Here is a 24,113-nt window from a genome sequence, read left to right as displayed (position 1 = left end):
GCTCAAATAACAACTTTTGAACAACATGTTGAACCTTGAAATGATGGGCTACAGCAGCAGAAGACCACACCACTCTTGCTAGCTAAAAACAGGAAAGTGAGGCTACAGTTCATATGGGTTCAGACGGACAACAGAAAAATGAAAAAAGGATGTAATGAGTTTTGGTTTCTGCTCCAACACAGATGTTAGGGTAAAAATCTGGAGCAGACAAGAAAACATTGATTCATCCTACTGTCTATGAGTGGTTCAGGCTGGTGATGGTGCAGTGGTTTGGGGGATATTTTCTTGGCACAGCATCATTAAAACACCACAGCCCAAGAACTGTTGCTGACCATGGTTATCCCTTTATAACCACAGTGTAAACATCTACCGAGGCTGCTTTCAGCAGGATAACCCACCATGCCACAAAGCACAGATAATCTTAAACTGGTTTGTTGAACATGCCATTGAATCCATTCGATTTGTGTTGTGGTGGAAGATTAGATTCTTATCATGGATGAGTAGCTGACAAATCTGCAGCATTTGTGTGATGCATGACCATGTCAATATGGACCAAAACTCTGAGGAATTTTTTTCAGCATCTTGACATAAAGTTTAAAGCATTTTTGAATGTAACATTAGAATAACTTTATAACTTTGCAATGTGAGATAATGACCACAAGATGGGGCTGTCAGACTTAGAGCTCTGAAAACTGCACCTCTAAAATAAGAAATGCTTTGATTTACACCAATGTTTAATCCCAACTTTTGGGATAAATGAAGTATATTTACCATTTCTTGCAATGTGTGCTTTTTGGGCACAGAAGTGAGCATGAACTTACAGGAGTGCAGTCTTCTTTACATGTAGAGCTTTAAAATTTGCCAAAAAAAAATAGATTTTTCTACACATGTAATTAATTTAAAAAAAAATTTAAAATACGAGTGTTCTTGTTGTATGTTAAGAGTAGGAATTTGCCGAGATCCTAATTCATGAGGGAGGCGTATACTGCGGATACACCAGAAGGCCTGATTAGATACAAAAACCGAAACCCCACCACTACAGTTTTATAGTGTATACTGTCTCATGTGAAAGCAAAGCTTCATGTACTTGTGCTGAAAAAGGTATGATGACATACTTGTAATCTTTTAACACATTTTGAAGAACATAAAAGAAACACGAAATGCTGGTTTTGCATTCACAAATGCTTCTTCTACATCTTGTCTCGTAAATCAGGAATACTCATAAACTGGTGGCAGTTCCTGCACACGCTGTGTGACATACCAGTGTCATTGTTTGCCAGTGGGTGTGTCTACACATCATCTGACAAGGGGTTGCTTGCTTTGACACTTTGCAGTGAAAACAAAAAATCCCTGAAAGAGCTGTATTGTTCCAGCAGCTGTGACCTATTAGGTATGGTGGAAAGATGGAGCATGTAGTATAAAATGTAATGGTATAAGGTGAATGTATTTTTTAACTTAAAAAAATAAAATATGAACTTATATATTGGCATCTCAATTAAAAACACAAACTCAGATTTTTTTAAATATATATTTTTATCAAAATTCGTGCTTACTAAGAAATGTTGAGACAAAAACATGGTCATTTATCATTTAATAATAAGGAGGCAGTGGGTGGTTTTTTTTTCAAGTGTAACAGATTGTCTCCTTTCACTGTTGTTAGAAGCATGACAACACTCAATTATCTGACCAAGACCTTTGAGTCACTGTGATAGATCAACACTTCAAAAATGCTTTGTGCTTTTAATCAGAAGGACTTACGCCCCTTCCTTTCTCTGCATATGTTACGTAGTGCTACGTCAAGGACAAATACTGACTGGATAGCAAATACAAAAGCCTGAGAATTACCAAGACCTGAAATCACACAAAAACATTACACAAACAAGTATGAAATGAGGTTAAAAGTCATGTTTCACTTAACACAGAAGCACTAGATCTCATGCATTAAGTACCAAAAAGGATTTCGTAGTGCAAGTATGCAATATTGTGCTATTACATACTGTTTCAGCATGAGTACATGCACATTTACAGTATGCTTGTTCTAACACTGTGGTCCCTTTTCAATGTTTTAGTAGCATATTTCATGACATAAGTTACAAGGTATAACTTCATAACAAAAGCGAGTACAGAAAACACAGTTTAAAAAAGAAAAATCAAGGGCTGTACGTGATGCTACATAAACAAAGAGATGCTTAGCTTACAGAATACACCATCAGAAATGAAAAGCTCATAAAAATGTTAAATTAGTAAAATAAGTGCTAAAGAATAATTTCCCTTGACAAAAACAAAATACAATAAAGTTCGACATTGTCTTCCTGTCACTAAAGGTCGGGTTGTGAGATACCTCACAGGATTATTAAGAACGTGACATCAAGTATTCATAACTGAAATATGCTGTTGTGTAAGTAGCAGGCTGAAAATTAATCCTCTTGATTTAGATGTCCGTTGTTTTCAGTTTATTACTTCTTTTTCTCATCCCGTCCGATTACTTTGCGTATCCAGGAGCTAAATGCGGAGACTTTGGTGTAGACACCAGGGGACTGCTGTGTCCTGCAGGCATGACCCCAGGATGTGACCCCGTAAACGACCCAACCCCCTCCTGGGCGCTCACACACCAGTGGACCTCCACTGTCTCCACGGCAACTGTCCACACGCCTTTCTGAGTGGATGCTGCCGGCACAGAGCATGCGGCTTGTGAAGGCTGTGTGAAAATGCTCCTGGCAATGGCGGCGTGGAAACAGAGACAGAGGAGCCTGCTGCAGGGTCTTGGAGTATGAACGGCCTGGAAAAGGAGAGAGCAGAGGACAGCAGGTTTCAAAGGCGCGCCTGAATTTATCCTCCAAAGAAAGAGAGCAAGGTTTCAACGGGCAGCAGGAGAAAAAAACTGCACTTTCTTCTGCATCTTCAGCAACATCAGCATCTCATGGCTTGGCGCACGGTCATAGCTCTCAGACACACATTCAGCATTCAACTCTGACTGACAGCAGCAGCTTCACACTGTATGATGTGTGGGTTGCGAGATTGTGATGACGGATGGGTTAAATTTGGATAGATTGTGTGTGCGACCATGATTGGATTTCAAGGAAAGTGAGGCAAACATACAAAACTGATGTTTTTATGACGATTACTCACAGTGAATTCTCATTTAGTGCCATCATCAAGAATTTCTGTTTATCCCACAACTTAGATATAAAACATGACCTAGAACACATGACTGCATGTGGTTAGTGAAAAACAGAAATACAAAGTTTGCATGATGTTGAGCTGTTAAATGTTTAGTCCATTGAGTATTATTATCACATGGTAGAATGCTGATTTTAAACATTTAGCTCACAGTGCCACACAGCTTTTAATCTTTGCGGTTATGAAGCAGTGTTCCTCATGAGTATCACTTTTGCTTAGTAAATTTTAAAAACTTGACTGGCAAGTATGTGGCAGCTCCACTTGACTGACTTAACTTCATTGCATTCCTATGAAGGGGATTACAGGGTGTTGAACTTGGAGACAAGTCAGTTTCAAGTCTTGTGGCTAAGAGTGGCTTTCTTTCATTCCACATGGTTCCCACGCTGCGTCTCTTTAAAAAAAACACACCCTCTTACATCTGTTACAGCACACATAGCCTCCTAAAGGCCAAACAACAAGCAGCAACCCAGATATTATCCATTGTGGCTTTCCACAACTGTGTTGCTGAGACAAACAACCAAACTACAGGGAAGCACTGCTGATAAGTAAGCTCAGAGCTCTGGAGTTGTGATTGGTTTCTTTCTCTGACCCTCTCCAATGCCACACAGTGCTGCTAACTATCCAAGGCAGCTTAGGGTGGCACGTATGTGTAAAATGTGCTTGCGTGTGTGATATCAGAGGGGCACTAACAGCTGTACTGAGCACACATGTCCTCACACCCTCTGAATAGCCTGCATTGCCTCACTTAAATAAACTAATAAAAACGCTCTTTTCCACAAACATGAATGTTTTATGGCACGTGGTCCACTACTTAGAATCCATGTGTGAAACACGCTCGGATCTTGGTAGGGAGTGTGTGTTCTAGCATGACCGTGTCCTGTATTCTTGTTGTTTAAAGATCACTAACAGATGTGCATGTGCGCATATGGCTAGAGACAGAAAATGAAATCAAACAAGTACAATTTCCAGTACTGATGAGGGACTCGTCTTTACTTCATCTGGCTTTGCAGGTGACCTTTAAAAACACATTCAAATGAGAACATAATTTTTCTGCTCTTTGGAGAATCTCCCTTAACTGAATACAGAAACAACCCTTTGGGTGCACTTGTTTCCCTTTATTGCTGTATTGTACCACATCTTGTTGCTTGATGAGGTTTTGTTCCTTTTTAACAGTGAGAGGCATCTGGAGGTCTCCGTTAGTTATTTAAATAAATTTTTAACAGCAGAAGTAATTGTGACAAACTATTTTCAGTTAACAATTAACATGAAACTGATAACGTGCAAATGTAAAATTATAAAATCTATGTTGGCCTTGAGAGGTAAAAAAGCACTGCAATTTAAGAAAACACCAGCAAATAGAATAAATATTTGCTTCGTTTTAATAATAAAATAAATAAAAATAAATAATAAAACCATGAAACAAAACGGAAGCGTTTTAGGGGAGACAATAACGTGATGGACCAGCTCCAAAAGTGGCAAGCTAACAGTAAACGGCTAATAGCAAACACGTATCTACAATATGAAATAAATAATGTGATTACAACACGCATTACCTCCATCTTTTCTTCCCTCTTATCTCCCACAGATGAATCCTCCACTTTTTTGAGAGTTTCAAATGATCTGTGTTTCAAATTTGGTCTGAAAATCTCATTATTTGGTTTTTGTCACTTCCGCAGCTGGTCCATCGCGGTATTGCCTCCCCAGGCTACTATGATTTATTCAATTTCTGTTGTTTTGTGTGCTTTTGCAGAGTTTTTCTATTTGTTGGTGTTGTTTTAAATTACTGTCCATTTGACCTCTCTGGATCACTACAATACTGTGGCCCTATGGCGTTAAAGAGTTATGAATGAATACTGATGTATATTTTGCATAACGTTGCGTAATGTTTTGTGAATTCACGCTATGCACCCCAGGCTATCCGCTCTCAAATACACATGCACGGCCTCACCTGTGTCGCCCCACCCGGTAATGTGACAGTTGCTGGCTTGTTTGAGCACTCGCTCTTTCCTCATGGGGAGGCAGGCGGGAAGGACATGACGGCTGAATGACACACACTCTCCCGGGATCTGGCCCATTGCCCCCGGTGACAGACGAACCAGGGCCAGGTCGTAGTCATTGCTATAAGAGTGGTAGCTTGGATGGAGGACAATTTGATCAACACCGTACTCCTCTTCATATTCCTCAGGGACGAGGGAGTGGTAATCTCCCACTCTAACTTTATACTGCTTGGTGCTGTTTCCATACCTGCAGAGGAATGAATAGAGATATGGTGTTTGTTTTGGTAGCAACAACAATTCAACTAAACACACACAGAGACATATAATATATAATATACAGTAGTTTTATGAGTTCTGGTAGAAAGAGTGTAAAATGCATGCATGCACAGAGCTCACAAAGCTGTAAAATCCTCTAAAGTGACTGGTTCTAAAATTCAGGTTTCAGTACAAATACACAATTCACAATACATTAACTTTAGCAGCATTCACAATACATTAACTTTAAATGTTGGGAGAAGCAACACAGTACAAAATCTTCATGCAAAAATCTCATTTATCTCATAAATGCTTGTACTAAGGTCTAAACAAACAGAGCATAGCTCAAGACAAGAGTGACAGCAAATCTGTCATTCCCTCCATGCAAACCTGTAATTATCTGACTCATAGTGCAATGTACTTGTTTTTTCACACTTTCAATTTTTTTCTTTGGCGTTTGAAGTCTTTGAAATAGAGAGGGAGGGTTTAGAAACAGGGAAATGAAGAAGAGTGAAAGAAGGAGGCTTTTTAATTGAGCCAAGTCTCCGTGTCTGGTTACGCATAGTGCAGTCTTTCCGGAAAGATCTCCTGACCTGGGAATGCTACCGGTTTCCTGGCAGAGCAGAGACACTGCTGACGAGCCTTTCGATTACATAAATCTTCACAAGCACACAGTCACAAATACTTCGATATCCACAAACTCACACTGACAATTTAAATTAAAAAGGTAACCAGGCTTCATCCTGTGCTTAAAGCAAAAAATCCGGATTACGACGGATTTTTCACATATTGCTGCTGCTACTGAAATCTGTGTGTAATATTATTGTTGGCACACCTGCAGCTGTACAGCTACAAGAAATCAATCGGTTTATGTGTTGGCTGCGATAAAATGAGGTCATTTTTCATAAAGAGAATCAAACAACATGGTCATGGTACGAAGGTTGAACAGCTGTACTTATTTCATATTTAAGCCATCTATACTTGTAGACAAAATCGAGCGGACATAAGTGAATACACCAAGTTGCTCATCTAATTTCTCTGACCTATAAGGGTCGCATAGTATTTTGTTGCTTGTTGCTGTGTGTAACTTTGTGCTTGTGTATGCATCGCTCTATTTTGGAATATACTGGAAGAAAGGCGACACCGTGAAGTCGGAAGTCTTCACAGGTCTTTGTCCTCTGGCTCGCATACAGCAAATTTCTTTTCAAAGCTGTCATAACCGAAGCCAACAGGTTGAGCCATTGAAAACTGATATGTAATCAGGCAATTAAGACAAGCAGCACTGATCTTATATAATTATACCAAACCCACTGCATGCTTGACTGTAACTATTGAAGACATAAATAGCTGAGCTGGGTGTCTGTGGCAGATATGCTGGGCGGAACTATTTTTTGGAATTCTGGTTTCTGTGGTCACTACAGAATCTGAAGGTCATACCATAAATGCACAAACACTCGCAAAGGTTCAACAGCGAGTGCAGTGCAAAAACAGCACAAAAGACTTTGACACGTGTAATGACTTTCACAATGAAAAGTGCCTTGAGGTGACTGCAGTTTAGACTTCATGATATACAGATAAGGCTTAGAATTGCAGTGAAAACACGACAAGAGGCTGTATATGCAAAGAAACAACTAATAATGAGATGCTAATATTAGATAACTGTGGCTCTCATTCAGCAGTCTTACATGTCAGCCCCACCTCACAAGTTAAAAAGGTGAGTTCCTTAGGGCTGTTTCTTAAGCAGCTCTGGATGTCTGAATCAGTAAAATGGCAGCCACACAAAAACTATTAGAAACTTTCTTTTGCAGCACAAGAACAATTAGAGCATTATACTTGAGGATAACTGTCAAAGGTACCACAAGGCCTACAATGCAACCTTTGAGCAAGTCGTCAGTTTAATCTTACCCTGGTGATTAACTAATCACCAAGTAATCACTGCTACCTAAATCTACCTCCTGTAAGTAAGTATAGTTAATTTGGAGCAGTTCCTGTGTGTCGTTTCGAAGTAGCTGAAAGTAGCAGTTTCGCAGAGGAGTTCTTGTATATACATCCTCTGACAGTTAAAGTGGTCTGGGAATGGCTCAAGAAACGGCACTGGGAAAGATTTAGTGAAAGAATTCTTCCTCTCTGTAATGTGGAAACACTTGGATTTATAGTGATGGACCTTCTGGGGTCTTTATGGGGTTGTGGTTCTCCCACCAAACCCCACCAGTGGAAGTAAAACCCAGTAACAACCAAAATATATTATCAGTAAAATAAAGCCTGACAATCCAACATGTACCGTGTAAACATTTAATGTGGACTATTTCTTTTTCCACTGCCTTCTCTACTGTATGATAGATTTTTGGTTTGTGGCATCATGTGGAGGCCTGTAGTCCAGATGAATTTGAGATGAAGAAATTGACTTTCTTCCTGCCACCTGCACCACAACCACAGCCAAACCACCACTGATTAATGCTCACATGTTCAGCTCTCAGCCCTTCATCAGTCTTGTGCATGCACACACATTGTCGAGCTGCTTTAGGGTGAATTCAAATATGCTAATTCATGCAAAACACCTTTAAGACTTAGCAAAATATATGTGTAAGCACACTCCACATTTCCACTTCAACAGTTGAATATGTGCGATATGAAAAAAATTCAGTGTATTTGTCTGATTAGCGGATGTGTGTTTTTGACCTTTTGAAGCAGTGTGCCGAAGTGAGGACCCAACAGGTGTCAATGAGAGTTGCTCCACAGACCAACCTCCCATCTACTCGAGATCCTCGCAAACGGATGGCAGCCTGCCATGGCCAGCCACCCCTACAAAGGAAACAGTCAAACGATTTAAAATTGTATCTTTAGGCACTTTCTTACTAACAACTTGTGACAGAAACAGGAAATAAACACATAATTTGTAATACTTAAAGGTAAAATTGTATTTTTACAACAACAACAAGGTGATTCCCAAAGAACTATTGGCTAAAAACATCGCACATCGTGGCATGGTGTGTGCTCTTAAACAATTTGAGAAAACTGGACAAGTGCAGGACGTTCACCATTAATGAAGCAGTGTGAGATCATCTCGATAGAGTATAGAACCAAAAGGCAGCCGACATCCAAAGAAGAGCTTTGGATTTCCCATTTTCTCAGCTAAATAAAATGAAATAAGGGGTGGCTCAGTACTTTTTCACAGCAGTGTATGACATGCTTTGTTTTAAAACTTGCGTCCCCACACAGTGTATCTTGATGTTTGTCTGCACACACGGTTTTCTTTGCCTATAGCTTCAGATCAGCTGTTTTCTATCTAAAGTTTGCTTGAAAATGTGGCCATTATTCTTTATTCTATATCTCTGACAGGATTTTTCCATGCTGTTATTAATCCCCGCTCTCCCTGCCAACTTACCTCAGAGAGTTTTCTCCTCCTATGACTCGCCGCTGGCGAGTGTGTATGAGCCGCAGACCGCAAATTGAGTCCACAGGATCTGACAGAGACAAAAGAGGGACCAGTGGTTGTGTATATTTGAGAGTCTGTGGGAGGGTGATGATTGCTAAACCATACATCTCAGCTCCAGTGTTGGTCTTATTAAATGTTTAGTCTGGTCAAAAGCATAATAATTCTTTTCCTACTTTCCTATATGAACCTGAATTCAATTAATAAATAAATAAAGAGATCCCTTTCATCGTTTGTGTCTATGTGATGTCCAAAACTACATGCAAAACGAGACAAAACACAGTCCTGCACTGGTTATGTGAGAAATGGTAGCATCAGAACATGTGCAGGTAATAGAGAGCATTGTGTGCGTCTGCCCCGATGTGTCGCTGACAGGATGAAGCAATAATACTGTAAAACTCTCCATTTTACCATCTGGATACGCACAGTCATTGAAGTCGCACACTTTCTGCTCCAACTTAATGCTGGTCCTTTCTTCAGCCATTTATATCTTTTGAGTTTTCCGGTTTATATAACATTTTGGAAGTGTTTGCTAAACATGGTATAGTTTCCAGATGAATAATAGAAGCTCTATTTATTTTAAGAGTGAAAAGTGAAAAGCAGGTCCTGACTAACTGACTGACCTTTCACCTCTTTATAGCTGGGTTGAGGAGCTCCGTAGTCGCATATGACCCCGGCGTCCTCGCTGTGGCGGCAGTTGTGCGTTCCTGGAACCTGTTTGATACAATCAGCTAACGAAAGCTCTTCACCAGTGCACTTCACGTTGTCCACGTGGATGGGGCCCGTCCCTTCACCGAAGTATGCCATCACGCGGGCCTTTGCCACGCCACTTGAGAGGACAGACGTATAAACAATTTAATACATCGCTTTCTCAATTATAGAAAACAAACATGAGAACAGGCTGAACTCTCCAAAAAGTAGCACATACTGAGAAACACATGTTTATGATCATAGGGAAAAGAAAAAAATCTGTAACACAAATGAAAGGAAAAAGTAGGTCTTAGTAAAAATATTTAGATGACTTGGGAGATCTGATGGTAGTTCTAAAGAAGAGTTAGTGGCCACCATCAGTGGACCTGACAGATATTAAGTTATATTGTAGTAACAGCAATTTCAAATATATTTATGTAAAACAAAATAATTATACTAAATATAGAACTACACTGTAGCTCTGCATTGCATTTTCTGAACTTTGTTTTTGCATAAGCAGCAATGGAAAACTCTGACAATGAGCTTTTGTTGGTATTTGAAATGGAGCGATGTTTGTTGTGTAATACTCTAAGGAAATTTTGAATGTGTGGCGCATCCAGACCCGATTTATTACCTTTTATGCTGATCTTTCAGCTGTAACAGATCCGACTGACACGAGTGACAAGGCTTTTTCCGAATTCCATTTACAAATGTCTATAAAGAAGAGTTGAACATTATGGTATACTTTACTTGTTGCCACATAGACCAGTTTAGGTGCATAAGTGTAGGCGGTGACAACAAAATGGTTTAGATGTTAACATTTGACATTCTCAGACTGTGACGCAAACCGGGTTGACTAAGGATAACAAAACTTTGTACCATTATCTGACCCCTGACTTAAATTAGCAAACAACTAACGCAAACTGGCCTGTAGGATGAACTCGTGTAGGTACAGGCTGTAACTGTGAATTTAATTAAGACTGAAAGATAACAGAAAGAGGGGGTTTTATGTTGCATCCCTGGAATCTGTTGGGTGACAGGTCTCGTTATCCACTGGGAACCTCGTGTCCCTTACTTACTCATCTAATGTTGTATCTGTGTGTTCAACAGCTCCCTAGACAATGCTCAGCATGTAGAAAGTGACCCTCTGAGTTGCTTGGAGCTACGCCTAAAGACTGACATCATGCTAGCTTGGTGTGTCTCTGAGGCAACCTGCAGTTAATGTACAATAACAGTTAAAAAAAAAAAAAAGAGAGAGACCTACTCTGGATATAAACCACTGAAGTTGGAAAGGAGGGCCAAGTGTTTTCTCAGACATCATATTTCATGCGCTTCCATTAATATTACTTGCATTCAGCCCCATTGTGAATGTACCCATTATCTAAAGACCATTTTTTTCTCAGTTTATTCTGTTGGATAAGTTCTTGATATTAAGACAATCTTTGTGAGCGCGTATTCTGCAAAGGTGAGTAGAGTTGTTGACAAGAGCCATGTCTCTGCCAAAATGCCTCCGCAATTGAGCATGAAAAAGCTGTGGGAAAAAAACATCCATCCATCCAGCCATCTTTTCTCCTTATCCATTTGGGGGTCATTGGAGGTTGGAGCCTATCCCAGCTGCCATAGACAGAGAGGAAGGGTATTCTGTATATATACATACATGTGTATATTTTTATCACCACCAGAGCAACCTGCAACCCTTGCAGACCATTCACCACACCCTGTATGAGACATAATGATAATTTCAAAATGGCTTTACATGCCTTTAACACACTTCCATCAACTCTCTAACACTTATGCATTCCAGATGTGGCTTTCATCTGCGAACAGATGTGTCACAGAAAACTTGGTGACTAAGGCATGAGTATGCTTTGCTGAGGAGTGATGAGAAAGGAAATAAGACAGTTTGTTATAGTGAAGTTTTCCCTTGTCATCTCATTAACATTGTTCTTGAAAACAAAAAGGCGTCTCAGAAGAAAATAAAAAAGAGGCCTCGGGACAGGCTTTTCAGTGCCTGGAAACATATCCGATACTTCAAACGTGACTTTTGCATCATTAGCCTGCGTGTTAAATCAAATGTTTATTTTTGTAAAGGTTACAGAAAGGTCACCAAGAAAAGCTCATACTAAAACATTTTAACAACTACAATCAAAGAAAGAAAATTAATAAATAGTGAAGCACAGTTGTTTTTTATGATTTATAATCTACTGTAGCTTTTTTTTTACTGTAAATAAACTCGAGCATTTCAGACGTGTGATGAAGTGTGAAGTGGAAACGTGGGGGGGTGGGGGTGATGGATTTTGCAAACCGAGTAGATTCAGTCTGGATTCACTTAAGTGGGTATATAACGTACGGGGAGATCACGTTGCAGTTCTACAACTTACAGCTAAGCTTTTCTCAAACACTTCACAGTACCTCTATCCAGATCCTGTCCAAAAGTGCTTGCAGTTTTTTCTTTTTAAGCAGTTAGTGGAGTTGCGACGTAATTAGCTAATGAATCAATGCCGTGTGTGTGTGTGTGTGTGTGTGTGTGTGTGTGTGTGTGTGTGTGTGTGTGTGTGTATGTGAAATTAGCCAATTCCAGGTTTTCCCATATGCATAAACTTACATACCTATATCCCAACTGCCTGCACACCACCTCAGCATCATGATCGGTCCATCCATCATCACAGACAGTGCCCCACTGACCGGACAGATAGAGCTCGACACGCCCTTCCCTAGGGCTCTCTCCTCCCACTAGTCTTACTGGTACACCTGAAGAGCACATACACACACACACCCGTTTAGGCTGACAGTGCATAAAGATCACATGCTGGCTCAGTTGATTGAAGATGTCTAAAACCCAGAGTCCTGAAATGTTCAAAGAAGCACACATTCCTCTAACAAACCTGATATGTCTATTGAATGGAAGCATGTGTGTACATGTCCTCTACAAATGAAGGAGCTGGAACACCTATCTATTTTCTTACACACAAACACAGTGTGTGTGTGTGTGTGTGTGTGTGTCAGTATAAGATTGTTTATCCTTATTGGCTGTCATCTCATTTTTTCACACGCACACACTTTCTCTTGTTCTTTCTTTCTTTCAAGTGTTGTTCACTTACACCGTCAATCAAAACAGTATAAGCTCTACATTGATCTAATAGTTGTGAGCATACTGATGCCCAAATATGCACGCACACACACCCACACACCAAACAGATTTAAGTGTATACTAATGTCTTTCCCATCTGTAGACATTTTCAGGATCAGTTTACATTCTTTCTACGTTTCAGCTAAATCTGATTTTTTTTGTTTTGCCACTGAATCCACATTCCTAGATAGAAAGAAGAAAGATTTTCTCATGGAATTTTCTTTCTTTGCTTCTTTCTTTGTTTCTCTAAAAGATCATTTCAGAGATATCATTTTTCTTCTGTTTTGTAGTCTAAACATTCCTAAGCAGGGAACCTCGGTATAAAATTATTCTGGCTCCATCGCATTAAATGAAATGCCAGAATTTTCTTAATGACTGTGCTTTTGGGACATAGGAAATTTAGAAGGGTGAGTTTTAGGGTAGGGAGAGTTAATTGTGGGAATGTTTACATCTTAGTTGGCGTTGGCAATCAAGGAAATGCTTGTCCATCCTTAGAAACACAAACAGTTTTTCCTGTCTTAACACACACACACACACACACACACACATAGAATTGTGTTTAATCAACTAGTGAACATTACCTATATAATTTTCTTCAGACTTACCCCGGTCATAATCATAACCTGTATCAAGTGCCAGCATTAAAATAAAAGGCTTTAGATTTTAATGATTTACATCAGTGAGTTTTGTTCAGGAGGGAAGGTCTTCTCAATGTGACTATGTGGAGCCATATTTATATCCCCTCAGCATGAGTAATAAAAGTAAACATACGCACACACACTACATTACTGCTCTGACACGGCCTTAATGTGATGATCTATCACAACAGAGAGTTAAAGTGAAAGGCTGAGTGCCTGGTTTATCCTGCCTGCCTGGTTACTTTTTTCCCTTTTCCAAAAACAACACAGCCTGATCTGTCTTCGGCATGCCGAGGGATGAAGTAGGGCTTTGCTCACACATGTAAACACTCAAACACAAACATATAATCAGACGCGCATACAAATGCTCCACAGTAATAACAGAATTCTTGAGTTGCATGTTTGCGGGGTAAGAGCGTCTCTCAGGCTATTGCCAAACAATGTAAGCCATCTAAACCCACCAAATTAAACAGCCACTTCATGTTGTATGTGCTCTCTCTATACAAACTTCAAACCTGTCCTCAGTCAGGATGTAAAAATCACAGTGTTTTCTGTGTCATTGGCCAGACTTATTAGACTTTTACATGTGACATTTGCAGAATGATCTGAAACCTGAGCCATCTGAGCCTAAGGGCAGAGATGTATGAAGCTTTACCCTCCAGCATCTCTGACCCTGCAGAACTTTATCGCTGTCTGGAAGCCACAGACATAGATCTTGTGTTATGCGATAGGTCGGCCATACATGCCCACTGGTGCCTGGCAGAAATGATTTTACCATCAGAACGTGTAGGTAAAGGTCTGTAGTGGAGTCATTTGATCATGATGACTTTACCATGATGTCAAGTTATTAAGGCTGTAAAAACCAACTGACAGCTGTGCTTACTCGAGTTAGCATGGCTTATATCCTCCTCTCTCTCTCTGTCTCTTGGAAAAGGTTGGCTTTGTTCTTCTACGCACGATGAGCTTTAATTGCCTGCAGGTTGTGGCAGATGTTTCAGAAACAGATTTCAGATGAAGTGGACCTGACAGATATTAAGTTATATTGTAGTAACAGCAATTTCAAATATATTTATGTAAAACAAAAAGAATTATACTAAATATGGAACTGCACTGGAGCTCTGCATTGTGCCTTCTGAACTTTCTTTTTGAACAAACAACAACAATGGAAAACTCTGACAATGAGCTGTTGGTATTTGAAATGGAGCAATGTCTGTTGTGTAACAGTCTAAGGAAATTTTGAATGTGTGGCGCATCCAGACCCGATTTATTATCTTTTATGTTTATCTTTCAGCTGTAATAGATCCAATTACCTGACCAGCACGAGTGACAAGGCTTTTTCCAAATTATATTTACAAATGTCTATAAATAGGAGCTGAACATTATGGTATGCTTTACTTGTTAGTACATAGACCACTTTAGGCGTGTAAGTGTAGGCGGTGTTAACCTTCATGTATGCAGACATTTAAAAAATAAAAAACTCATCTTGGAGATTCTACTTAAGAATGGAAACTAAATTCATTTCTTGGAAAGTATAACAGGTTGACTGACTCCTGGGGCATCCCATATATGCAATGAGGTGATTCCTACTGGGCGAAGGCGAACCAAACACGAGAGGGGGAAAAACAAAGTCAACTGATCAGCAACACTGAAACTCTTAACATGGACTAAAATCAGTAAAACTGGAGAAAATATCATTAAGTGTATGTGAAAATACATTTCTTTCTAATGACTAACCATGAACCCTCAATGATATTTCTGAAAAAACAGTATGAATGTAAATGTCTGCATACCAACCACTTTTCCTAAAACACTGTCCAGAACGATTTAGAGATTATGCATGCCTGCACGCCCAATATTTCCTGTGTTGTTATAATAATCCAGTCTAAAGTTTTAAGTAGCACAAGTAGCACCATGCTTCAAAGAAATCTGTATATATACATACAGGTTACAGTATAATAGTAAACATAACCACATACATAACCATGCATCTCTCCCATTATATATAACCTTTTAATGTACTCTCTTACTGGTTGGAAGACCCTCTCCATTGTGCTCAGGGCTGCATGCAATGGTAACATCTTCCTGGTGTGTGCAGTCATGTCGGAGCCACTCCCTCCTGTTGCACAGCAATAAGCTAGGTTCTTTCCCCGTGCAGCTCACATCATCCAACAGAATAGGACCTAACCCCACCCCGAAGCGTGGCACTGGAGTGTCTGGCCCTCCAGTAGAGAGAGTCTCTCCCAACCTGCACATGCAAACACACATCCACAATCAAACTAACATGTTTAAGTTATTTACGAGTAATGAATTGGAATGAATATAAAGATGCATGAACGGGTGGGAAATACTTCACATTACCTGTAGCCAAGCTGTCTGCATACCACTTGTGTGTTTGAGTTTGTCCAGCCGTCGTCACACACCGTTCCCCACTGACCACGGTAGAAGATTTCTAGACGTCCCTCGTGGCTGCCAGCTCCCCCAACCAACCTAACAGTACCATCTGGAGAGAGTGATTGGGGGTAAACGGGTTGAGAGAAAGAGAAATGTCCTTTTTTATGTGAATAAATGTCTTCCAGATTTCTTCCAAAAATCACATATTTTACTTTTATGGTTTTTTAAGTTTTGCAGGAAATAACAGACCACAGCACAGCTATCAACTGCACTGTGAACGTTCAGAGAGTAATTACTGATGTTGTAATGAAGAAAAAAGCACGCCCAATATTTCCTGTCTGAACCAAATGGTCAGTTTATGTAGCCAGTGTTATGACTGGAGACTTCTGATTTTACGTTTTGGTAACTTACATCCACCAAGATGTAAGCTACCAAAAGTCAACTTAAGGATTTATTGGTAAGAATTTAAAATTTCATGTCACATTTGACCTTTGACCTCTCCTTCAAGGTCAATAGACTGACTAGATATGAAGGTCAAAGAGTTAATAATGCTATATAAAGCTATTTAAAACTGTTTCTCACTTCCATTGTAATGACAAAATATACACATATAGGGAACGATAGAGGGAGATAATAAATATCACATTATTTTATTATGACTTTCTTATGTAGATGACAGTAACAGGTTATAATTGTTTAAATACATAACAATTGGAATACAATTGCTGTGTATTTTTATGAATAAGTTTCTTTTTTTGGAAGGGGGGGTCAAAAATTAAAATTATGTGTAGGATGTTAAAATGTTTCCACAGGGCACTAAAACAGGCAAATAACAAAACCCTGCACTTGTTTTTACGACAGACCTCTTCTACTCCAGTAAAAGTAAATACAGCCTAGAGATTGAGCTGCCTTGGCAAAGGTTTGCGCTCTCAGAGTGCTTCTTGTTGTTAATGTTATCAGTTACACCTGTGCTTGATAAATCAAAAATGTGGGAAGCAACAAAAAGCAAAAAGCAAAGTCTTTCAGGGTCGTGGGAACTTCGTGATTTCTCCGGTATGAGGTGAGAAGCTTTGATTTCTATATCTTTTAAAATGCCTGTGTGTATCTCACTTGCATATTTTTGCTCCTAACACTGATTGTTTGATGACCTACCTGTAAGAGGATTGCAGGACACCCCTGCGTCCTCAGAGTGCAGACAGTTGTGTTCTCCCCATGCAGTTTTTGGACATTGCTCCAGAGTGAGCTCATTGCCTGTGCAACGCACCTCGTCCAGCCACACGCGGCCCGAACCCTTGCCAAAGTGTGCCTGGCCCCATGCCCTTGCAATGCCACTACAAAGAAAAGGAAAGATGCGGAATTCTAAGATGTCTGGTCTCTAGTAATACTAATGCAAAACACATGTGCTCATTGGACATGACGTACAAAATGCAGCGCATGCAATACCGTATCCTTGTCTCCTTTTATTTAGCGGATTTACAGAGTGAGCACATATGTCATGTTTAATATCTGGAAACTGGTTGTCACGCACATCCCTGCGAACATAAACATTGTATTGGAGCGATGTATTTGCTCCCCGTATAGCGCTGCTAAATATGCATATCTCTGTGGTGCTAGAATTCTAGCAGGAACAATGAGCCTGATTCACTGTCTGACCCCCAGATGTTCTTTACTGCTTGCTCCTCTCTCTGTGTGTCCGAATGGAAAGAATACTTGTCATACTTTTGGAGACAGAGGGAGAGAAAGACGGCAGGATACCCACACGAACTCATCTGCAGCTGCCTTCTGTATCTTTCTGCATCTTTCTGCCACGTTTTATATCACTTCTGTCACATCGGCAATGTATTTCCTTTATGCTAATTATTGAGCAGAAGTAATATGAATATGAAAATTTGTATCACTTTGTGTTTCTGTGTGTGCGTGTCAATACAACTTAACCTCAGCCCCAGCTGTCGACACACCACCTCTGCGTCACTGTCATCCCATTGGTCATCGCATATGGAACCCCACTCCCCGGCATGGAAGACCTCAACCCTGCCCTCTGACTTTGACCGGCCTCCCACCAGCCTTATGGGAAGGGACACACCTGCTGAAGTGTGAGCAAGCATGAACACAGCGTCTGCTGCTTCTTTATTTTTAATTTTTTTTATTTTAAAGTATATGTTGATTGAAATTTGTACTTTGTATAGTTTGTAAGATCATTTGATTTCTTTCATTATATTATCACAAACGTCTGCCCATCGCAGACCTATAATTACCTGGCTGCTGGTTGCAGGTAACGGCTGCAACCAGAGAACACTCCTCTCCATTCCAGGTAGCCTTGGGACACTGGAGCAGGTCTGGCTCTTTGCCTTGGCAATGGACCGCTGTCCAGTGGAGCTTGGCTGTGCCTGGACGGAACAGAGGAACTGCTCGAGCACGACCTGAAAATCTGGAAGAACGTCAAAAGGGAAACATATTAGTTACAGTCATTTGAAAAGCTTTTTTATACCCCAGCTGACACTGACCCATCCCTCCATCTATTTTCTTAATTACTTATCCTTCTTAGGGTCACAGGTTGACTGGAGCCTATCCCGAATCACACTTGGCAAGAGGCAGTCCATAACAGGGCTAATACACTCTCACATCCTCTCAATAGCCAATTTAGAATTACGGTGGCCCCTAGAGACAAAGCACGTACAAACTCCAAAACACATGCAAACTCCAAAACACTTGCAAAATCCAAAACACTTGCAAACTCCAAAACACTTGCAAACTCCAAAACACTTGCAAACTCCAAAACACTTGCAAAATCCAAAACACTTGCAAACTCCAAAACACTTGCAAACTCCAAAACACATGCAAAATCCAAAACACATGCAAAATCCAAAACACTTGCAAACTCCAAAACACTTGCAAAATCCAAAACACTTGCAAACTCCAAAACACATGCAAACTCCAAAACACATGCAAACTCCAAATCACAACGGAAGTGCTCCAGGACGCTAGGGGCAGTGTTGAGCTCAATTTGCAAAATAAACGGCAAGTTTGTCTGTATGGGACGGTCTAGTCTCCGTCGCGCTTCCCAGGTTGCCTAGCAACCATGATACTAACCGCTGGAAACGTGTCATACAACTTTGTTTGACAGAAAGGAAGGAGAACATATTTTGTTCATTTGTTTGTTTGTTTCTACAAGAGCTTTGTGTGATTTGATAAGTATCTGAGGCTGAGACCACAGGACTGTAAAACATGATTTTTGGGCTTCATTTCTGTAATGAACAGTCATTTAAGATTAGTTAGTAAATAACAATTAGCTAATGTTGTTCATGAGACTAAAGTCATATCACTTTGGTAATGTAAATATAATATGGCCAATATTATAGTTATTATATTAATCATTATTAGCTATTACAGCAGTGAACATGAACTCTGTGTCAAATACTGAGCCTCAGTACAGATTCAAGTTGCAGTTATCTATATGTCTTATCACCTTAAATCTTCACTCAAAGAGAAGTATCTTTGACAGTGCATATATAGGTGTATCATATATAAGAGACAAATGTTGTTCCTTCAGTATGTTGGCATTGCTAAATTTGGCTCATTGCTTACATATATTTATAAAAAGAAAATGTACAAACTGTGATAACTGTTTCTGATAAAATGAAGAGTAGACTGATATATTGAATATTCCTTTATTGGGTGAGAAAATCAGAGCATGTCATAACTGCTTTAAGTCATACAGAATAGATATCAGAGCCTTAAACAGGCTGACTTCTGCTAAATGGGTCAAACTGGGCAGAAAGTATACAAACACATAACATCCTTATAGAATATGATGTAACACTATAGATCAACTTACCTCAGAATATATAAAGCATATAAACAGTTACAGCAATATGATGCAACAAACACAGCAGTGCTACTAATCCAAAATACTCAAAGCTTCATAGAACTGAAACAAACATTTATTTTTAGCTCCATTCTGCTGCTGATACATACTTTAGGTTTCTGAATATTAAACTTGTTGCTGCCTTTCATAGTGTGTAACTTGAAGGCCCTGAGTACTTTCTCCCACACTGAAAACACTGGGATGATAACATTATTTGAACATTACCTAATAAGACTGATTCAGGACAGACAATTAGTTATGTTAAACTTTCCTAGCAGTCCTTCACAAACAGGGAACAGTCTGTCTATTCTCTCCATCTGTCAGCTGCTGCTGGCTCTTCCTCCTCCTCTTCCTCACACACTGCTGAGTTTGTCCTGGTGGATCATCAGGGGTGCAAAGCCTCACAGATGATGTGCAGCAGTGGGTCCCTCAGTCTGTCCTCACTCTGGACACTTGCAGTTGTCACACATGGAAATCAAATGTGTGATAAGCTGCAGGATTCAAACACAAATGTAACTTATAAATACATGTTCATACTTTTATTCCACAATCAGAGAGAAAGAAACAGAGAGAGAGTGCAGGACAGACAGACAGGTGACAGTCTCAGGTGTACACACTGCTACAAAACAGCACAAGAGAAGGAGGATTTAGTGTTTGTGTTATTACGAGTGCTAAACAAGAAGAGTTCCCAGATGGTCCAGTGGACACATGTGTGACTCCTGTGATTAAAGCATCTTTCTTTCAGCTTAACGAGTGAACCGTCAGCTCGTTCAAACACACGTTAAAGTCCGTTTGGCTCGACACCACCGAACAGAGGCAGCAATATAACATAGCTAACATTAACAGTGCAGTGAATCCTGCTTGTGCCGTCATATTCAGGACTGCAAACCGAGCAGCATCACTGACTTTCAGCTTGTTGTGTTTGTGGATATATGACTGACTTTAATTATCCATAAAATCATCACATTCTCTGTAAGATTAAAGTCAACTATTGAACGGCATATATTTTGAAGTAAAGGCTTTAAAACCAAGTTAGTACAAACATCACTAATGTCACTTAACTTTGCTGACATGTGGCCAACAGTAATGTTTTAATGTTCTTCATTATAAAAACATTTGCGCATAAATAAGTGACATAATATTCAGTACTTACTTCTGAAAGTTTACTCTTTGGCGGCTCCGCTTCCGCCGTTTTTTTCGGCAAAATTATCCACACCACGGCCGCGCTATGAAATCTGGGATATGTTGGGCCATGACGGCTACACCGACCCATCCTTAAAATTCAGGGAAATTAAGGACGCATTTGAGGGCCGCATTTCGAGCAGCCTTTGAATTGGGACAGCCTTCGTCGTTTCGCTGTGACATAATCGTCCTTAAAATGTCGCCTTTAAGGCTGCAGACCCTGAATTGGGATAGAGCCCAAATCCGGTCATTGGTACTTCCTGGCTTGTGTAGTTACTAGGTAACGAAAGCTCAACACTGCCCCTAGCGTCCTGGAGCACTTCCGTTGTGTTTTGGAATTTGCAAGTGTTTTGGAGTTTGCATGTGTTTTGGAGTTTGCAAGTGTTTTGAATTTTGCAAGTGTTTTGGATTTTGCAAGTGTTTTGGAGTTTGCATATGTTTTGGAGTTTGCAAGTGTTTTGGATTTTGCAAGTGTTTTGGAGTTTGCAAGTGTTTTGGATTTTGCAAGTGTTTTGGAGTTTGCATGTGTTTTGGAGTTTGCAAGTGTTTTGAAGTTTGCAAGTGTTTTGGATTTTGCAAGTGTTTTGGATTTTGCAAGTGTTTTGGAGTTTGCATGTGTTTTGGAGTTTGCATGTGCTTTGGAGTTTGTACGTGCTTTGTCTCTAGGGGCCACCGTACCATCATGCCACCCGACACTGATCCAAATCTCATTTAAGAACAAGAGTTATGAATTACAAGCAGGCAGCTTTATTAACCTGCTAGCAGTAAGCTTGAGCTGTCTGCACATGCATAATCTGTTGTTCTGGGCCAATGCCATCAGTAGTTCTTATACCCAACAGCTTTCAATAATTAAGCATCTGAAAGTCATCACCAAGCACTCCAAATGACATATGCCTGGCATTTGCCCTTTTTCCTTTCTGCTGTAGACTTTCATTGACTCCCGTGTGAATACAAACACACACGCAGGCAAGTGTTCGTATGTGCCATGTGCCAGCGCTGGTGTTAGTGACAACATGTGCAATAAGTCAAAGAGTTTCTCTGTTCTCCAGGGAGAGCAGGACACTTTCTCACCTGACTATGGACACTGCTGTTATATACAATCTGACTATAGGCTCCCTTGAGAAGCATGACTAACATCTCATAATCAAGTCCACGACACACAGCTAGAGGCAAAACAGAAACAGAGAGCGTAGGAGTGTGCGGGAAACAACGTAAATGGCACGACACTCAAGGTATTTAAGTGCCTCTGGGGAATAGAGGGCTGGAATGTAAAGAAGAGTAGGAGCAGAAAAGAGGAGCGTGCTTGAATGAAGCTCTGTTAGACCACTGTAAGCAGTTATGAATTTAACGGCAAATGGTGACAGAACCTGCACCTGTGTCTGACGACGTTTGTGAGAGGGAGGGATAAAATAAATACCGCACATTTAAGCACATGTGTACACGTTTGTGCTCTCTCACCCCTTGCCCAGCAGTCTGCAGACCACTGTAGCATCTTCCTCTCCCCAGTCGTTGCTACAAATAGACCCCCACGTTCCCCCAAGGTACACTTCGACCCGGCCGTCTAGCTTGGAGCGGCCACCTTGCAGACGGACGGAGCCTGAGATGGAAAGACGGTTGGAGAAAAGTAGATGTAAAACTATATGTGATGTGCAAAAGAAGCTTTTTGGGGAACATTGAACTTAAAGTCTGTGTGTGTGTGTGTGTGTGTGTGTGTGTGTGTGTGTGTGGTGGTGCTGGTGGGGGGGTATCTGATAAATCATCAGATATACTAACAGGTGTTTTTGTGTATTTTACCACATCAGATGCAAAAAATAAGACTAATGTAAAAAAGTGAAATATTACAGAATGCAAAAGATGTGTCTGTGACTGTTTTTAAATGTGACACCTTTTTATATTTTCTACCTGCACAGCCTTTTCCTTCAAAAATGGAGAGACATGTTCCTCCTGTACTGCCCCACAATGCAAATCATGATCTAAATATTTATAACCCATAAGATGAATAAGATTAATATAAAATGAAAAAGCTGCATTTTTCTGATTTATTTGATTTATTATTTGCAGTTATAGTCACTCGGTGTGTGAGCATGCATCAGGGTAACCTGGTTGCTTTACATTGTAAAGTAAGAAGCTTACAGCGAATGCCTCAGTCCAAGTCCATGCTAACACACACATACACACACACACCTGGCGTCCTGTGGCTCTCTTCCTTGTGCAATAGTAAACACACTGAATCTGGAGACCTCACTTACAGCCATGTAATTGTTAAAACGTTCAGTAACAGACACCAAAACTGTGATATAATACAGCTGCATATGGTTAAAAAAAACAGAAGAAGCTGAAAACACAAATGTTTTCACATGAATAATCACATTCACACTCTGGTAAACCAAAGGTATGATCACCTTTAATTATTCCATGGGTGGATGCTCTGTGACTCAGCTGCACAGCACTGTAAAAACACATCTATCTACAGCTGCTCAGCCTATACAAAAATGTACATTCCATTCATATTGGCCTTGCTGTAGCATGTCTTGAATCCTGCTCGTCTGGGGATTTCACCTTCTTCTAGGTTTAATATTTGTAGCCACGTTCAACAATTTCGAGGCTGTTAATTCCTATAAAACACAATAAAGCTGCTGCTCTGTAGGCCTGCGTGTTTACCTTGTTTACAGTCGCAGTACCCCCAGTCTACTCTGCCTCTGTGGTTCCTAAAAAAGCACCAGGGTCGGATTCGGCCGTCCGGGTTGCGACAGTGGTTGTGCTCGCCTATGCCTTTGCCCGGGTAGCGCTCCTCGAAGCCGGCCACTTCGGTCCAGTTCATGCACCGGGTACCGGACTCGGTGACGTCTATCGCTCCCCGGTAGAAGCCGTCTTTTCCACGGCTTCGGGCGCAGTCGGTGAACGGAAGGATGAATGAAGGGACGCTGCTGGCATAAAAGCAGCAGCTGATCGCAGCCAAAAGAACGGCTTTTAAAACAACAAATGGCACACTCATGTTAGGGCTATGACGGATCCTATCATCAGCTGAGGGTTTCCACGCATCCAGTCAGCCTCTCGCCCAGCCGTGGGACGAAAGTGAGAACGACGCGGATCGATGAAACCCCCTTTTCTTTTTTGCATAGGCAAGGCAGTCCTCCAACGAAAATTCAATAACATAGACTACATGATTGCTTCGACCAAACTGCAGTGTACCTATATTTAATAGGAATGGGTTTTTTTTAGATATTTTTTTTTCGCATTGTTTTATATATTTCAGTACCCTTTACTACTCATTAACCACTCGACCAAGTAGTTTAGAAATATTCTATAAAATCAAATCTAAAACCCCTCCTGACGGACAGCATTCAAATCC

At 40.4% G+C, this 24,113-nt stretch overlaps 1 protein-coding gene across 2 annotated transcripts; it reads right to left on the bottom strand.

The window, feature by feature from the left end:
- Positions 1-1,514: 1,514 nt before the first annotated feature.
- prss12 (serine protease 12) lies at positions 1,515-23,956 on the bottom strand. Of its 2 annotated transcripts, none has more exons than XM_003454232.4 (13): positions 23,423-23,956; positions 22,220-22,358; positions 17,970-18,142; positions 17,650-17,797; positions 16,867-17,045; positions 15,682-15,823; positions 15,351-15,568; positions 12,165-12,306; positions 9,489-9,694; positions 8,818-8,896; positions 8,112-8,234; positions 5,129-5,424; positions 1,515-2,779 (listed from the first exon to the last, which is right to left on the bottom strand). In XM_003454232.4, exons 1-13 carry the CDS (start codon positions 23,754-23,756, stop codon positions 2,457-2,459), a joined length of 2,502 nt encoding a protein of 833 aa, XP_003454280.1. In that variant the 5' UTR covers positions 23,757-23,956; the 3' UTR covers positions 1,515-2,456. The 2 variants fall into 2 exon arrangements, with proteins under 2 accessions (XP_003454280.1, XP_005458797.1); XM_005458740.3 differs by having other exon boundaries at positions 17,650-17,800; positions 23,423-23,952.
- Between the last annotated feature and the right edge of the window lie 157 nt (positions 23,957-24,113).

This window comes from Oreochromis niloticus, linkage group LG6 (assembly GCF_001858045.2).
Source record: "Oreochromis niloticus isolate F11D_XX linkage group LG6, O_niloticus_UMD_NMBU, whole genome shotgun sequence".
In the NCBI taxonomy this organism is placed as follows: domain Eukaryota; kingdom Metazoa; phylum Chordata; class Actinopteri; order Cichliformes; family Cichlidae; genus Oreochromis; species Oreochromis niloticus.
This window is presented reverse-complemented; position numbering and strand designations above follow the sequence as displayed.

Excerpts from the sequence above, each read along its gene's own strand:
- prss12 (XM_005458740.3), bottom strand. The coding sequence starts at position 23,756 with ATGAGTGTGCCATTTGTTGTTTTAAAAGCCGTTCTTTTGGCTGCGATC. Across the intron at positions 8,897-9,488 it reads CAGCTATAAAGAGGTGAAAG|ATCCTGTGGACTCAATTTGC; the intron begins GTCAGTCAGTTA and ends TGTCTCTGTCAG. Across the intron at positions 8,235-8,817 it reads GGAGGAGAAAACTCTCTGAG|GGGTGGCTGGCCATGGCAGG; the intron begins GTAAGTTGGCAG and ends TTTCCTTTGTAG.